The sequence below is a fragment of the Accipiter gentilis genome, chromosome 34 (assembly GCF_929443795.1).
Source record: "Accipiter gentilis chromosome 34, bAccGen1.1, whole genome shotgun sequence".
In the NCBI taxonomy this organism is placed as follows: Eukaryota; Metazoa; Chordata; class Aves; order Accipitriformes; family Accipitridae; genus Astur; species Astur gentilis.
In genome coordinates this window covers 15,249,032-15,267,676 of record NC_064913.1, presented here as the reverse complement: position 1 = coordinate 15,267,676, position 18,645 = coordinate 15,249,032, and the positions used below count along the sequence as shown (strand labels likewise).

Sequence of the window (18,645 nt, the reverse complement as noted above, 5' to 3'; positions counted from 1 at the left end):
ACGTTTGGTGATGAGTTTCATAACATGATTTTAAATCGGGCTTTTTTCAATTTTCATTTAGAAAGCTTATCTTTGTTACTACTGCCTTCTTTATGGCATACTAATTTTCTCCTCTTTAAGTACATCATATGAACTGCCTGAACATTGTTAGAACAAAGACTTTCTTCCCCTTTTTACATTTAAATAAATTCTAAAACCATACTTTTGTACATATTGTCCCTTTTATAGCAAAACATTTATCATATTCGTTGCGCTTCATCATCTGTTAAAATAAAAAGTTTAGGAAATTTTTTGGGGTTTCCTATTATTGCATAGATGAACAACTCCACCTTGATATCATCAATTTATTTGTTCAATTTCTTTGCTAACTAGAAAAACCCTCTGATTTTATTCTACTCATTTTTAATAAAAGCAGCATATAAAGAGGTTTCCTGTTTGTTTGCAAATGACCAAATGTATCCTTTACAAATGCTTACCTTACCCACCTTCACCAGATGGTAATTGAACAAGACAGTCTATATTAACTCTATAGTGTGTGGTAAGTGATCTGGAGTCATTCCTTTTTATATCCTGTTTGGTTATTCAAAAACTTACAGGGAAAATGACTAAGCAGAGAGAAAAGCAACCTATATAAAATATACTGTAGGAATGGGGTCGCTTTATTTTTGTCAAAGAGTTAGAGAAAATAGCACAGAAAGCAGATGTCTTTTCATTCCTCTGAAATCTTAATGTGGTTTGTTCCTTCAACTTATTTTTAAATTTTATATCTAATAAGAGTCTGCAACTCAGGATAGGTAACAATGGAGAGTTTTTTTAAGGTGTCATCCTACAATGCAACATACTAGAACATGTTGCAGAATTTGACAATATACTGGACACCAACACAATCACAGCCGCTTACCTGAACTGAATTTGGTGTAGAAATGAGGCTTCTCTGGTCAAACCTGGCAGGAAGAGTCCTGAAAAATCATTTTCATCTAAAACATAAGATTCACTATTTCTGCAATATTCACCAAAAAAAAAAAAATCTATTTACAGACTTCTTGAGTACTTAAAAATGTTTATACAACAGCGTTCTTAAAAATTACAAAAAAAAAAAAAAAGTAGTAATCTCCAGCATTTCATTTCCTATCCAGGAATAATGTCAGAAACACAGCAAGTTGCAAACAGTTATTGAGAAATTCTTCAAAGCAGTATCAAAGCTGTTTGCTTTAACTGGATCCTAAATCCATCCAAATCACTAACAGCCAGTGACATGTAACTCATGGAAAACTGCAAGTTAAGTTTCCAACTGATACTCATCTGAAGAGATATCTGAGAGTGAGGTTCTTAAACCTTTCTTTGCGATTATCAGAAGCATTTTCAGCTTATGCAACAGGAAAGTATGCCTTCAAAGTCATAATGTTAAGAAGATTGAAAAAGACTCCTTGAAATGGGACCTGACAAAATATTTCAACAGGCAAAGACAACGTAGAGTTAATCTCTTGCCTTTCCATTATGCAAAACATGTCCCTTATTTAGCTACTGTAAGTCACTGCTGTCAGGAAGGAGGAAAAAAGGGAGAGTATTTGAAATAAGTGTAGGGAAAACAATACACTACAACAAATTCTGGGCACCTTATTCACAAAAACTTGTTCCTATCTGGCTGAATAGCTGTCATCCTTAATGTTACTGTGCCTGCCCTAAAATCTACAGCTGCTGGAGTCAAAAGCAAGATTTTTACCTAGCAGGGATTAGTGATTTATATGCAGGAACAGGTTTTTTTTTTTTCTCTTCTCCATCTGGTGAGAGAAACTTGTACCTGGAGCAACACCATACTGTATGTAGTAGCTGGCTACTAACTGACAAACGCTGCCATTAGGGTATCGCTGCCCCAGCCTCCCAATTCACTGATGTCCCTTCACTTTAAGGGCACTTGGAAACTTCTTACGCCAATCAGGAGAACCTACATAAAATGAGATTTATGAATAACAGGAGACTTAGTTATATCAGATACTGTGAGATCTCGCCCACAGTGCTGTTCCGGACATCCATCAGAAACGGGCCTGCCGGAAGAACCGGAGACTGAAGCACTGGAGGTGAAGATAACTGAAGCTGCACACAAAAAAGGATGAGGCAGAGCTGTAACTCAGACGTGCCGTGAGCATGATGTACGTTTTCACTACAGCCATCCCAGCAGGGTCATCTTCCCTGCGAGAAATATGGAGTGATATTAAAGAAGAGAAAGAAGTAGAAAGGAGGGACAAAGAGAATTTTTATGAAAGTTTAAAAATTCTGGCAAGAGAGAAATGCACAATAAATGAAGACATGCAGAACACTAAATGAGGTGGTATGAGTGTTTAGATACCACAAAGACATGTATATACAATGTACGTCAGATCAGGTACATTACAAAGTGTACTAAAAGATTCAAAATAACTGGAAAAGATGACTTGATGTAAAAACAATCCTACCTGAAACAAAAGAAATTGACTTGGCTTCTACAGCAGATCTGAATTGTTGCTTCCTTGCTAAAATGGCAGTGGTGGGGAAACAGACCCCGTCATAAAAAGGTATTAGGCTAATGTAGGGTAGTGTCTTCACGGGGTATCGCTCAGACAAGCAATAGTTTGATAAAACGCTAACATAAAAATAAAACTGAGCGGTTCCAGATTTTGCTGCTTCAATTTTAAAAATGTTTTATGGTATCTTCACCATAAAAAGGAATGATGTGATAAAATAGTGGTGTCACAGAAGCTCATTAATTTGCCATTACTAAACCTATTTTCGAGAAATGACAGTGCTTGGCAGGTTCAGAGGTGTGAAAGGAGAAACAAATGTAAGAAAAAATTCATCACAGCAGTTACCAGATTTATGTGACTTAAGAATTTTCCTACTTGAATTATTCATCCTACTTAAGTTATTCACCTTGCTTTAATACAGTTTCATACACTTTTCTTACACTGCATCTCTTTATTAGAGGGGGATCTTTTTAGCTCCAATTTGTGGTTTACTTAATTATTTGATTAAAGATTACTTTGCATTAATTATTGCATATTTTTCTCGGATGATGCCAGCCTATTTGCATATCCATAGCAGAGTATGTCTATCCTCTTAATAGAATATGGAAATAGAACATCTATCACAAGTAGCCGTACCAGTTTTCTTCCTATGAAAAAGAATCCAAAGATTAATTCCTAAATGTGTTTTGCTGAATCAGCTCCCGTTAGAAGAGCGTCACGGATATGCCGGTAATTCCTGGATATTCCTGTAATCCTTTCTGCTACCTTTGCTACTGATGCTCTGGTGTAGGTCAATATGCTATTGTATCCTTTAAACATTTATCTTACATTTAATATTTTTTGTGTATGTTTCTGCCTCTGAGCCCTCAGCTTTAACTTACCTACTGAATGAAAATTTGTAGGGCTTTTTGCCCAGGGTCGATAGTCACCTTTGGTTCAGATAAATAATGAGCATAAATCAAATTAATTGGCTGGTCTAGCCATAGACTTTACCAATTAATATTTTTGACCAAAATCTATTGTATTGTCTGAAGGCCAAAAATGAGAGAGTTGTCACATTAGCAAACAAATTACTCATGCTAATATTTTCCTCTGTAATCCAGTTACACAAGAGATAAATGAGGTTTAGAAATTCACTGCATAACCACATCCTCTCATGCAAAAAGCAATAACTTCCCTCCCTAGGCAGTACAGGACTGGCTTTCAAATTTTAATAAACACTCTAGAATGTTGTTTTGTGGGGCTTGGAGAAGTAATTAAGAACAAAGAACCTTTTTACTGTTGGGCTAACTTAAGTAAAATATGTCAGGGGCCCTAATTTTGTGCTGGGAGCAAAGTATCAGCTTCACAAAACCACTCTCTGACAAATTTGGTATTAACTGTTCCTCTTGGCAGATAGCAGAAGCACCCTTAACATCAGAATCACTGTGTGGTTGTACCTGTCCTGTACAAAACCATAGCAAGCAATACCCTGTGTATTTAAATTTACATATGAAGACTACATTAAACTACACTCTTAACACAAGGCAGTATCCTGAGTCAAGATAGATTAGTGAGATGATAAGCAAAGCTTACGTACCTATTGTTTGTGCTGTTACTGTCAGTGTGCATGCATAGGTAGCAGTTGCCATGCTAAAAAGTGATTTATCAGAATAAGACCATGCGCAACCAAGCATAATAGAAAGCAACACTAAGCCTATTCTAAATTAAAATGTTTGAATGAAAATATACATTAATGTGTTTTAAGCTTGTCCCCTGACAATTTCATTGTATTTCCTTAGTTCTTGTTTAGGAAAAAATAATGGATAATGGGTTTATATTTACCTTTTCCATACCACTTATGATTTTGTATGCTTCTATTATATCTCCCTATGGTTATCATTTCTTTAAAGCTGAAGTGGCCTAGTGTATTTAGGCTACATGAAGGCTGTACTATACATCTGATTATGCCTCTTCTCCTTTACTGTCTCGTGCCTAGTTCTGATGTAATCTTTTTGAGACAGGGCAAACACAATGGTTTTGTACATTGACATAATGATGCTCATTTCCTTTCCTAATAATTCCCAAATTTTTTTTTGTCATTTTGATTACCATATAGCATTAAATGGATATTTTCATAGAGATATCCCCAATAACTTGAGATTATGGAGATGTAACAGCAGGTTTTGGCATTGTAAAAGGGGAATCCAAAATCCCCCTCCTATGTTGCAACAGAAAAATTATTATTTTCTTTTATCAATGTTGAATTCCACCTCCTATTTTACTGTCTACTAGAACAATGCCATGATGTACTCTTTCATAGTCAGTTTTAGTTCAAGCTATTCTGAAACCTATTGTTTCATTAGCAAACTTTGTTACTTCACTTCATGCTCTCTTCAGAGACTCTTTATGTGTTTGCTGGGCAGTGCAGGTCCTGGGAGAGATCTCTACAGCTGTCCTGAAAACCTCTCACCATTGTGAAAACTGGCCATTCCTCCATTGTACTTTCACCGTTTTAAGCAATTGTCCATTCACAAGAGAATCGTCCCTTGTACTTGAGAACAGTTTAGTTTCTTTAGAAGTATTCAGTAAGGACCTTGTCAAAAGCTTTTTGGAAAGCTAAATACAATCTATTGATTGAACTGCCATTTTCCGTATGCTCTTTGACTCCTTCAAGGAACTCTGATAGATACACGAGACGTGACTTGCTTCTCCAGAAGCTGTACTGAATCTTCACTCTCATATGTAGCCAGAAGTCTACCAATTTGCCAGGCACAGGAACCAGACTCGGAAGTTCTCCAAATCCCCCTTCAAGCCCATTAAATTTATTACCGTCACATTTGCTACCTCCCACTCATCTAGTACCAAGGCCAATTGAAACAGTAGCTCGCACCTCACCATTTTAATTTCATGAGTGTTAGATTTCAGGTTCCTTCAGACTATTTCAGGAATTAAATCTGGTCCAGGCAAGTTGGTTTTATTTATTGATTTGTTTCAAAAAACCTTTTTTTATGGGACTGTAATTTGAGTTAACCCCTTGGACTTGACCTGTAAAGAAAGGCCCTGGTAGTTGAAACGACCACCACTTTTTCACCACAAGTAGTTATCTTCACTCAAAAAGAACTGGCCAGACCCAAGAATCCAGTGCAAAGTTAGCTGCATCATTTGTGTTAAGAGTAACAATCAAAATTAGAAATAGCAAAGATTGGTCAATTACAGCTAGTGAGAGAATCAGTGGAAGATTGTCCTTCACTGTGTATTTGGCAGCCCTATATCCACTTGGTTTTTGAGGAAAAAAACCAGCACAGTTTCCATTTCCTTCCATGTTAATTCCCACTGCAACATTAATCATGTATTTTTGTCATGTATTTCTCCTTTCAAATGTCTTCCTATTATTCCCAGTAGTATCAGCCTCTTACCACCCAGCTCTCAGTCTGAGATTGATACCTTTTAAATACATATAGACAGTTCTGAGCCTTCCCAGATCATTACCTAAATATATTCCATTTTCTTCTGTGTGCACGATTCATTTCCAGTAATCACCCTCTCCTTTGGACCCAAGGTCTGAAGCTATGTGTTGCAGAGCAGCACAGTTGGAATTTCAAATACATTTTGCCTTATTGGTCATCACAGTGTGTGTCCACAAGCATAAACATACCTGAAGGATGTCTGATGTGCAAGTGCTTGCTCAACTATTTCTGTTAATCCTGAGGAGCGATTTACCACTATATATTTCTATATAATAGTTGCTATTAGTAGAGTCACAGAGTGGAAGCTGTTGGCAGAACACCTCTAGCTACGCTGTTGCCTTTCAGTGCCAGTTCCCCTGTGGTGGCATTCCTGTATGCTACTGTTTGAGAGCAGAAGGGTAACGTTTGTGCACAATTTCAACAGCTGTCTGTACCTTCAGTTGCGGTCCCTCATCACCAGCATGTTTCAGCTGAGATTTCCCTATGAACCTTCTTTCAGGCAGTCAAAACCTGATGTGTAGGCAATGTTGTACGTATCTTAAAGGGAAAATAAGAAGCGGAAAATATTTTAAAGTCCGAAAGAGGTTGCGATGTATCAAAGGTGGAAACAAGTTATTTTTACTGCAACAAGCTGTGCATTGAGCAGTACAGGCAAAACTGGAATACTGTATTGTATCTGTCAGCACACACTGGACTGGGGCTTCTAATCAGCATGCTGCTCTTACCAATGGGTATTCACATTTGATTCTGCATTTCTCTCTAATGCATGAAAAACAGGCTTAGGCATATTTTGATGGCAAACTGATGTAAACCTATGACAGAGCAGGATCGGATGAATAATTATCCTGCTAATCCCACCTGCTGTCACACAAGAAATACATGTAAAGAAATGTATAGATATACCAGTTAATCTCGTCATCTGCCATCAAAGCAAAACCGCAATTGCGCTGGAAATGGCACGGCAGACAGATTTGACTTACTGTCAGTACGATCCCATCACTGTTTTCTGGAGGCTCAGCTCTCCAGCGCAGACACAACGTGCAGCCCCTATGTACTGGAGACTTCGGAGCAGTGGGACATTACAGCCCTCTGGGGAGTGCAGCACACTTCCCATGGTACGTTCGGGTGACTCTGTAGGTCAGTGTCTGGGTGACAGAATAATGGTTTAATTTCTTGCTCTCTTCAGTGTGTTGGGAGCCCCATGAGAATGATCTAGTGGGGTCAGTCAGTGCAAATGCTGAGACAGCGTCGTGCTGCTGTGCAACATTACTAAGGGACCATTTCCTTGTATGTTCTTCTCCATTACAAATTTATACCGTGACAACTTGCCTGAAAGCAAGTACATGTTTACAGAAAGTGTGATCTAGTCAGAATTGTATAGTCAGAGATAGGATTGTCGTGAATAAGTCAGTGTTGTGGTTTAACCCCAGCCAGCAACTCAGCACCACGCAGCCGCTCGCTCACTTCCCCCCCACAACCAGTGGGATGGGGGAAGAGAATCAGGGAAAAAAAAAGAAGTAAAACTCGTGGGTTGAGATAAAGACAGTTTAATAGGACAGAAAGAAGAAAATAATAACGATTATAATGATGGTAATAATAATTAAAAATGGCAATAATAACAATAAAAGGATTGGAATATACAAAACAAGTGATGCACAGTGCAATTGCTCACCACTCGACAACTGATGCCCTGTTAGTTCCGAAGCTGCAATTCACCCCCCCAGGCCAACTCTCCCTGGTTTATATACTGGGCATGATGTCACACGGTATGGAATATCCCTTTGGCCAGTTTGGGTCAGCTGTCCTGGCTGTGTCCCCTCCCAACTCCTTGTGCCCCTCCAGCCGTCTCACTGGCTGGGCATGAGAAGCTGAAAAACCCTTGACTTAGTCTAAACACTACTCAGTGACAACTGAAAACATCAGTGTGTTATCAGCATTCTTCTGAGACTGAACCCAAACCACAGCACTATACCAGCTACTAGAAAGAAAATCCACTCTATCCCAGCCAAAACCAGGACAGGCATCAAAAATGGCTTTTTCCTTACATGTTACTTCAGCTTCTACTTAATCTGGTGAGTCCAGGCATTCACATGCTCCTTTAAAACCATAGCGCTCTTTGTGTTTTTATATTCTTCATGAGTTAGGCTTAGTACCTTCAGTTTCTACAATTTTCTTTTACAGTGGAGAGGGAGGTAAGGCCTTTTGCATATTTCAGTGGCAAGAGCTAAACTAAGCAGCATGTGAGTAGTCTGGTGTGTCCCAGTTATCTCAACCAAGGACCTGTCCGCTGTGCCCATCTAACTTCTGAGCCCATCCCTGAGGAAGGCCATCAGAGGAAGGCTGATGTGCATCTGGGTTTCACCCTGACAGGGAACCAGGACATGATGGGCATTTCTGCCTGGCCTCAAGAGCTCAGACGTGCTCCCAGGACCTCCGCTTTGGACTCAGCCTCTGAGCCTGAGGCGTAGGTATCTCCTAGATGAGCAGTGCAAACGCAAGGCGAGTCATGGTTGTTTGAAGTTCGCTGTGTCTTTTTTATACTATGTATATACTGTAATGAGCAAAAGACGGTATCAAGCCAAAAAAACTCTTGCCACCTAGGTGCATGAGAAACAGCACTTTCTCTTGGGCACTTCGCAGCCTCTGTCCCTGACTTTCTATGGGTGTACAGAAATAAGAATAATAATTAGGCCTATTTAATGCTGATTTATTTTCTACTGCCAAACCAATCTGCTGGTTTATTCCACCATTTTGAGCTCTCTCAGAATATCCCTCAGAATTTGTAATAGGGATCTTAGACCTTCCTTATATCTTTACATGGGAGAATTGATTACAGACAGTCCTGAAATATGATGTTAATATGTTTGCTGTTCTACACAACTATTTTCAATATCACACAGATTTGTTTTTTTCCAATACTTGCAACTCAGCTTTTCATATCCCTTCCATGTTCCTGCTTGAAAACAGAGAGGGGAAAGTCACAAAATGTTAGAAAGCACCCATTTAATTTGCCTTTAAGCATGGAAGGCTGCAGGAGGAGGAAATTAAGAAGTTGTCACCCTGAAATGAGAACAAAGCCAAGTGACAGTTGCATTGTAAAAACATTAAGAAAAGTCCCTGCTTATTACAGTCAATCCCAGTCCTTTCAAATGACAAACCAGTTAAAGAATTTCTAGGTAGGCAAACTGCTTTCTCTGGTAGTTTAGAAAATGGAAGAAAACAGAAGGTAAGGCATATGTTGTGTTAAGAGAAATTTTGAGATTGAAGGTGTGATGGCACTTAAGACACTGCAGCTGCAGTGGTCATAACTTAAAATGTCTTTGCAAATACTAAAATCATAGAATCAAAATTCTGCGGTGGTATTTAACAGCACTGCTCAAAAAGCATACCATGTTTTGAAAGATCTTGGCTGTTTTACAAATTATTTTTCTCATCTGTAACGGCTGCAAATTATAAAGCTATGTTTCTACTTTCTATGTCTAGTTAACATATTCATCGTGCATATAATTTTTAACACTCCACAGTGCTGTCCTGATATTACCAGCAACAAAGAACATTAGATATTTAAAAACACAAAGGAGTCCACCTGATCTGATAAGTTTGACCATTTACAATTCAACTTGGTCTCAGTACATTTTTTTTTCTCACTACAGTCCACTTACTGATTTCATCTCTGGAAAGAGACCAACCAATGTTCTGAATTCTTCGCTTCAGTGGCCCTTAGAATTTATCCATGTTTAACCCTTCCACTAAATAATGCTGCTTAAATTCCTTTTTACATTTCGTATTGGTAGAAGAACTGTTTTCTGCTCTATTTGCTAAGGAAACTGAATCCTCTATTTGGCCTTCGCAGTTTTGTTGGGCATTAGGCTGATGGGTTTACTGGGGTATGTTTTGAGCCTTGCTATACTCATAAAATCTTCCTGAATTTGCTGGCTACTGTATGCATCTGCTCCATTGGTATTTCTATCCCAATTCTCCATACTGTTCTTCAACAGCTTTCTGGATGATCTTTTCAATTAGAGCACAGTCTTGAGATTTTATTTTCCCAAGAAGAATTATGTAACGTTTATACTGAGTCATATTTGCCATCTGCTGATCCAACCACATAAACAATACAAATTCTTAAAAACCTGAGTTTTCTTTAGTATCTCCTTCCAATCTGATTTTTTCACAAATGTGCAGGTTTATGCACATACCCCTGCCTTGCAGTTAGCTCTTCACAGAATACTGGCACCTCTTCAGAGGCTCTCAGCAAACTTGAAGAAATCTACTCATGCAAAGGATACATGTGAGAAGGTATTTATCAGGCAATGCATGTGATCACATACAAAAATCAAACGCAAGGCAGAAATAAAGGGAAATTATGTCTGCCTTAACAGAGGACATCAAGAAGCTTCAGAATGCAGGGCTATTCTTAGTTTATGGCTAACTTCTCTGGAACTAGTTAATGCTCAAGTGGCTGGTAACAAGGTACGTTAAGTTTCTACTCCAGCTTTAAATTACTGTTTTCCACTGTGACTCTGCGGTGACTAAGGACTTTTAAACTGTAAATCCTAATTCATGTGATTTATTTAAACTGTAATGAAACACTTGTGATCACAGAATCAGACCTTAAAATTGCTATTTGTATCAGACTCTTTCAACCAGAAAAGCCGTAGTATAGATTCTCTCCGCCTAATAATTTTATGCCGGTGCTCAATTCTGTGTCCTGTTGACAACATTGGAGAAGACATCATTTTGCATCCTGAAAGTGCCAAACTATGCAAATTACATTTTTAAGCTAAAAAATAGATACTGTTTTGTTGCTGTGGAATAGTAAGTCTCCAGGATGATAATTTTTTTCCTTGGTAAGAGAAAATCTGACCCCAGAAAGAAATTTCTATTGGTTTTTAACAGATTAGAATTAGCTAAGAAAAACATGAAAGCACCTGTAAAACTGTTACTGACAGGGACTAAACCCAATCATTTGTGGAATCAAGGATCTTACCATTGACTTGAACGTACCACAGGTCTGGAGTAATTAATGCTTTCTCTGAAAACATAACATTAAAATCCTGCCTACCACAATGTTATTTTGCCATTGCTGTGCTTTACATCTTGTGAGCACAGTTTATGGGAGAGTGCCGCTGATGCGAGTGGGGGAACAGTAAGGGGTCTTAACTTATTTGCCTGTTGTACTTATGCTTCTACCTACAGAAATCACTAAACTAAAACAGGAATGTGGGGCTGTCATTTGGCTTTTCACGTATCCACGGTACCAAATGGTGCATTAAACCAGGATGTGCCTATGAGTTGGCCAGCACTGATGATTTTCAGCACAGCCGAAAGCCGTAAGGAACGATTAATTTTGGTGCCCGGAAAAGTCATATGATTCAGAAGGTTACACGTTTGAAACCCATACCAGAACCAAGAGTACCAGAAGGGATGACCGGATCTGACACCAAATATGTTCAGTTTCACCTCTCTTCCCTTGAAACACTAAAAAGCCACGATCCTGGCATCTGATGGGTGTCAGCGGTCCCGCCTGCCTGATCCACCGAGCCGGCAACTCGGTTTTGCTCCTGACCTCCGCGGGGCCCGGATTTTCCTTTTCGGCTCCGCCAGCTTTTCCCCAACGAACCGGGCTCCCGTCTCCGCTGCAGCGTGTGTGTTCACCACCCCCCCCACCCCAGCCCCGCGGCCCCGGGTGGGCGCCAACCCCTCTTCGGGGGCTCTCCTCACACAGACGCGGAACGCCACGGTCCCCTCAAACCCACCCGCGGCTCGGGGCCGGTGTGTGTGTGATGTGTGTGTGGGATATGTGTGCGTGTGCCCCTCAGCACCCCCCTCCGACTGCCCGCGCCCCTCAGGAGCCCGCCCTCCGCTCCTCTCCCCCCCACACACACCTCGACTGGGCAGAGCGAGCCACCCAGCGGCGGGAAGACCCCCCCCCCCATCGCCCCGGCACCCACGTCCCTCCCTTCCCCTTCCGCAGCGCGGGGAAGAACCAACCGCCCGTCCCCGTCCCTCCGTCCCCCCCGTTCCCGGCGCACCTGCAGCAGCCGGCCCCGCTGGCGCTCCCGCCGCCCGGACTGAGGGGGCGATGCACCTGACGGGGCGAAAGGCGGGAACGGCGCGTGCCCCCCCCTCCCGTGCCGTCCCGTCCCGTCCCCCCCGTCCCCCCCCCACGCGCGCGCGCGCGCGCACACTTTGCCCGCCCGCCCGCGGCACCGCAGTGGAGCGCGAGGCGCTGCCGTTAGCGAAGGGCGGGAAGGGCGGGGAGGGGCGGGGCGGCGGAGCCGGGCAGCCAGTGAGAGAGAGCCAACCGCGTCGCCCCAGCAACGGGCCTGGCAAGTCAGGGCTGAGTCTCCGCCCCCCACCCCCCTCTCGCCCCTCCCTTCGTCTGTCAGTCAGTCAGTCAGTCAGTCGGTCCGTCTGTCCGTGAGGGTCGTTCTCCCCCTCCCTCCCTTCCCTCCCTCCCTCAGCCCGACCGGGCTCGGGGGCTGAGGCTGCCCGCTCCGTCCTCCGGGCCGGGGCTCGGGGTGTGTGCACGGGAGCGTGTGTGTGTGTGGAGGTTCTTTATTGGCCTCGTTGGCGTCGTGTGTGTCGTGTGTCCCCCCCCCCCGCCTTCTCCTCCACACTCCACCCAGAAATGATCCAGTGAAACTAGGAGGAGGTGATTCTCCTCCTCCCTCCTGCTGCTGCTCCTGTTGGTCTGGAAGGGACTGCAGGAATCTGGCTGTGCTCCGCTCGGAGGCAGGGGCTGGGGTCGGGGGGGGAGGTCGTTCTGTGAGGAGAGGGGGCCGCCGGGCTGCAGCTCTGCCGGTGCGCGGCGGGGTGCGTGGGGGGCTGCTCGGTGGCTGACCATGGGGAAGGACCAGGAACTGCTGGAGGCTGCTCGCACTGGGAATGTGGCTCTGGTGGAGAAACTCCTCTCCGGGAGGAAAGGAGGGATCCTGGGCAGTGGATCTGGAGCTATTCCCTTATCCAGCTTACTGAGGTAGGGACATCGTTCCCCATCAGACCTGGGGATGTTAACCTCCTCTCCCCTATCATCATCATCATCATCGCCCCTCTCATCTTCCTTTCCCTTCCTGCATCCTTCATAGTAACAATAAATCGTTCACTCTCTCGCCAAGTACAAGTGTGCCCGTGTTTAAAGTCACAGGCAGTCATTTTATTAATATAGCGATACTGAATTTCTTGCCTTCAATGCGTCAGTAAGGTACTCGTTCATTCTGTTACTAGCTGTGGTGCAGAACTTAATGTTTTTATTGCTGGGCTAATATGCACAATATACTAATTGTTTGCCCTTTGATATTTCACCTTCAAATCCCTACTTTTAATCACAGGTGGAAGAGTTAATCGCAGTCCAGGCATTGTATTGTGGAATTTTGTGTAAAAAGCCGTAGCTTCACCCCATACCCTCACCCATAGTTGCTACCCTCACTTGCAGAAGAAATTAGGCATGCTGTAGTAATGAGCCTACAAAACAAAGAAAGGGAATCTTTTTTATGAGAGACCATCAAGGCAGAGGAGGTGTAAAACTTACGGAGCAGGTTAGGTAAGAGCAGCGTTACTTTCAAGGTACCTGGATTTAGTGGAGTGAAACTGGGTTACTGGCCATGTTGGGTGAAAGGACTTAACTTTAGTCATTAGTCATATCTTGGGCAACCTACAGCATGGCTTTGATGTTAAGTTTCATTGTGCTCTTAAGTAAGAGCATCATCACAAGCATTTATGACATTTGACAGTATTCGAACAAGAGAAGGTCTGCAGCACACAGTCCAGTGCTACTGTTCAACACTACACTAGGCATAGCAAAAGGGGACTGACTGAAACACTGTTGACCTAGAAATTGAATAAACTGGGGTTTTGTTTTGGTTGGTTGGTTTGGGGTTTTTTGTTTGTTTGTTTGTTTTTCCTGGAAAGAAGGAAAAGGCCTAGACAAATGGAAATAGCTTAAATAAAAATATATTTGTGATTCTGTTGCCAGTACCTCCTCATCAATATATTATTTCAGTGTTCCCTATCAGAGAAAATTTAGTGTAACTGTCCAAATTACACCTGTTTAAGCTCTATCATAAGGTCTTGTTATTTTAAAGCTGGTTTTGGTGCTGTAAACAACAACAGTTCAGATATTCATAGTTTGCCAAAGTTCTGTGGTGCCCCAGTTCAATTAGTTATTGCACCATTGTTTAATTACCAGTCCATTGACCAAAATCCAAACACACTGTGCAATTGCTTTCTGTGCTGTACTTGAATAGGCTGCTTAGCAAGGACTATGCCAGAGAATTTTTTGGATTTAAAATATGAGTCGTCTTAAAATCTGATACCCATTTTTTGTAAGTACAAGAGTAAGTTCACTTCAGTGCAATGACTAGCCATTTATAATCCAGTTCTACTCCATGATTTGTGTAGTGACTTTCTGCAGGGCTAGTGCCTGTGCTATATTCTTGCACTGTTACTTTCATGTTGTATATCATACGTTCAGTATATCCAGAGGGAGTGTATTTGCTTGTGTTTTTCTTTTTTATTATACAGCAGTGTTTTACTTTGTGTATAGAGAACATGTTGACCATGTGTTTTTTATATACAGGTGGATCATGACAGTCACTGTTTTTTACTCAGAATTTAAGTATTTTAGGTTGTAAACTCAACCATAGTGTTTTGTTGTTTTGTTTTTGTTTTTTTTTTCCTGGAAGTGCACTTAGCTTAAAGAGAAGTAAAGCAAAGTACAACATGCACTGTTTTATTTATGATATTTCTTGCTAATGTTATAAAGAATGGCTATAGCTTCTGTAAATGTAACTTAAAAGTAAAAATTTAGCATACAGCTGCTAAAATATTTTTAATTTTAAAGAAGTCACTTGAAAACATTTAAAAACAATTCAGTTATGGATTGATGCATAAACATTCACAATCTTAACACACTATTGAACATAATGATTTTTAGAGGGAATCTCAATAATTTCATTGACTTCACCAGGAATGGCCAAAGTAGAAGCTACTATGCATTACAGAAAGTGTTTCTAAGAAAGAATTATATGTGCTAGGTATTTTAACATAGCTTTTTTTTGAGAAATTGTATGATATAACTGATGCCAGTAGTTATAGATTAAGTTCAGAATGACATGCAAGATTAAGGTTGGATCTATCTTGGTACAGAACACATGGAAACAGAAGGAGGTACTGAAAGGAAATCATACGAACACCTTGATCCTGTTTAGGAAATCAACACTTACTGAAAATAGCAAAGTTGTACAAGAGCCATAATTGTACAGTATAAAAGTTTAAATTTGAGGTGGGTGTGATCTGAAGATTTTTTTCAACAGGAAACCAACTGAAGTAGCGTACTAGTAGAGCTATACTAGTATTTTTTGCATACAGTTTATTAGACTAAAAACTGCTTTTGAAAGTTATAATTAACAGAAATCAACAGAAAAAAATATAAGGACATATTTTTCTTCTTTTTATAGAATCTTTAGGAGACATTGTGTTTGACAGTAACTCCTGATGTTTCATTTATCATAATTATCGCTCAGTTCCTAAAATGGTGCCCCAGAATCGTACCTGTCCTTTTCTGGTGAGAAAGGTCCATGTTGCCATTCCTTTTCCTTTTGGCAATGCTCTTCCTAGCATCTGGTTGGAAAAGTCCAAGTCTTTCAGCATAGAATGGACTAATACTGTGCCTGATATGTTGGTCTAAGTAGCAGTACGCTATCCCTTTGGATTTCTTCTAAGTGCTGGAGACAACTCAGTTGATGTGGCTGAACTCTCCGTGGCTTGATGCCTTTTTTTGTGGAAATTTGCTTTGCAGTAATTATGTACCTTGTGAATGGAATTTAATATTCATGAATTGACAAATGTGCATCGATTGTTATCTGAAACAAGGAACAAACTATCTGAGCTCTGATCTCCTATTTACATTTTTGTGACAATTTTTTTCTGACTCTTGGTGTATTTTATGGCACTTGGGGGAGAAATAGGGCAAAGCTATGTATGGTTGTTTTATAGCTGAACCTATTCATTGATGTTAATTGCAGAGTAAATTATCTAACTTTTAAAGGGCTGACTTCTAACTTATAAGTCATTACATTAAATTATGACAACAGTTCAGGAAGACAACAGTGTTCCAGAAGGCTATTTAAGCACGCATATAAATATGTGAATGAATTCCTATGAGGATTTAAACACATGCTTAAAGGAGAGCATATGGGAAGTGCATAAAAATGATATATGCTTAATTAAGAGGTCATATGCACCCAGATATCTGTAATAGATTCTATATAAGACCTCATGCCCAAATTGATTCATCTAAAGCAATGACAACAGATCAGTGATGTTTGGGTGGACCGTATAACTTGTTCCAGTTCAGGATGAGCATTCAAAGGCTCTGGGTCAGTCTGTGGGCCCCTACCTCAACTTCCATACTTTGCTCTGGAATATAAAGATTGTGGCTGAATATACTGACGGTGAATTCCTCAGATGCAAAAGTTAGCATAAGGCATTGCAACATACTAGAGCGAGTATAATCCTCAGTAAACACCCGGCATAGAGTAATTTAGTTGCTTCAACCTAGGTGTTTAGTGGCTTTTTAGATGCCCATTAGTTTCTGAGGCATCTGCATGGGCTGATTAACGAAGAACCATGACCTGTGGAGATATATCTAAATTCCAGGTGGGATACACTAGGACATCTAAAGCTGTGTTACATGTGCATGTAGGCTACAGTCTCCAACCCAAAAAATTAGTGCAGGGCTGGGATCTGTTCTTTTACTATGAAACAAGGATGTTTTGAGACACCTCGTAAAACATTCAGAGTTTAGAAGACCGAAGCGCAAAGAAAGTTTCCTTTCTCTGTTTCATATATTAAAAAAAAAAGGTGGTTTTTAGGTGTGTAGTAGATTGCAAAGAGAATTTTCACAGATTTTTAAATTATTTCACTGACTTTTGTGTTATTCCAGTATAAACTTTAAAACTTGAGAGGGAAATCCCACAGTCCCTCTAACAGAATGTATCATTCAATTCTTGCATCCCAAATCCCTAAATGTACATTGAATGATTTAACACATAAAAAGAGTAATGTGCTTCTAACAAACCCAGTGTTTTTAATTTACTTAATTTGATTATCTGAATATACATAACATGTTTTTATTGACCAACCAGTTTTTCGGTGTTGGACAGAGACAGACTTCGTTTCTTTCAAAGTGTTTTAGGAAAAATAGCTTTGAAGGTTTTTGTGTATCTCAGAGACCTCATATAATTTTGCCATGTGCAGTCATGTACATCCCTTTTTGTGTTATAACCTAAAGAAAAATGGGTAGTTCTTTATTAAATGCTAATTTTTAGTCTTTTTAAACTTTCCATGTTTAAAGAGCTTTGGATTTTTAACAGGGCTATGGGATAGGATATGAATTAATGTGAACTGGCAGAGAGTAGTAGGGAAGGGTGAGTTGGCCCCTTCTTGCTCTTTGTTGGCTCCTGCCATTACACAGCATGGGAGGGCGGAGCAGCCTGCATGGAGCTCTTTTTTTCCCCTTCTACACTTGGCAGACTGTGGCAGGGAATGGCTCCATTCTTTGCTTGTCCTTACTTAGCGCAGCTACACCATGTATAGGCCTGGCCCAAGATATTTTTCCTCTAAAGTATAAGAAACCCAGCAAGCAGATTGTCAGTCTGCGAGTTGCAATCTGTTTCCTCATCTGTTTCTCAGAGCAGTGTCTTGCTCGCAGCAAAGCCACAGTTTAGCCTGATGGCCTCAGTGCATGCTGAGAACCACACAAATCTACTTCTATCCTTGTGCAGAGCCCTGTGATTCATTCAGCTTCCTGCGCAAAATCAGATCACACTTGGATATGGCTTGTAGAGCAGAAAGTATTTAAAATACGGAAATACTTTATGAAGCTTTAGTTAAAATTTTAACAAAGTTGTTTTCATGTTATAATTTAAATAACAAATGGATCACCTTATCAACAAAAATAAAGGCACTAGTTCTGTTTTTCATTACAAATAGCGTTGTTTAAAGTAAAAGAAACTTTCTTAGGTTGATTTTATAAAGAGACTGTATTATATGAGGCTTGCAGTAGCAGGGTTCTGAGCTTACATACTTCTGAGGTCACTTGTTTCTTTGTTAGAAGGTATTTATTTCAGACAACCAGCACAGGTAATAAAATGGCAAGTATTTGTTACATACAGGTCAATAGGGCATCCAATTAGTCTATGCTTGTTTCTAATTTTAGTTACACTCCTTTTAATTAATAGATGGAGGGGTTTGTACTGATGTCCCAAGCAGAGACAAGCATTCCCAGATTCCCCAATTACCTTCTTTATCCTGTTAGAGTGGGAAACTTAAAAGTCTTTTGGGGACATATTTTTTTCCTTTTGTCTTTCAGTATGAAATGCAAATTAATGATCACTGCAACTCTTAGTTTGTGCTGTTTGGTATTAGCGATAGTTGATTGCTGCCTTGATTCTGCATGTCTGTCCTTCAAATGTAAGAGCTTCTCTTAAAACTTAACCTTCATTTTGTTATTTTCTACCTTTCTTAGATTTATTTGTATTCTTATTTCTGATAAGTGCTTTCAATTGAAGTGTAGACAAAATTTTATCTATGGAATTCCTTAGATTTCTTCACAAGTTTGAAACATTTACCATATGTAAAGGTAGCAATGTGGGCAGTATCCAGGACATCTGGTAGAAATCTCATTGTTA

At 40.5% G+C, this 18,645-nt stretch overlaps 1 protein-coding gene across 2 annotated transcripts in view; it reads left to right on the top strand.

Moving 5' to 3' along the window:
- The first annotated feature begins 12,793 nt into the window (after positions 1 to 12,793).
- The window catches only part of ANKS1B (ankyrin repeat and sterile alpha motif domain containing 1B), a 427,589-nt gene continuing 421,737 nt past the window's right edge, over positions 12,794 to 18,645 (top strand). For both annotated transcript variants that reach the window (XM_049792403.1, XM_049792402.1), the window contains exon 1: positions 12,794 to 12,932. In XM_049792403.1, the coding sequence (XP_049648360.1) occupies positions 12,799 to 12,932 (134 nt within the window). In that variant the 5' untranslated portion in view covers positions 12,794 to 12,798. The remainder of the gene's footprint in view (positions 12,933 to 18,645) is intronic.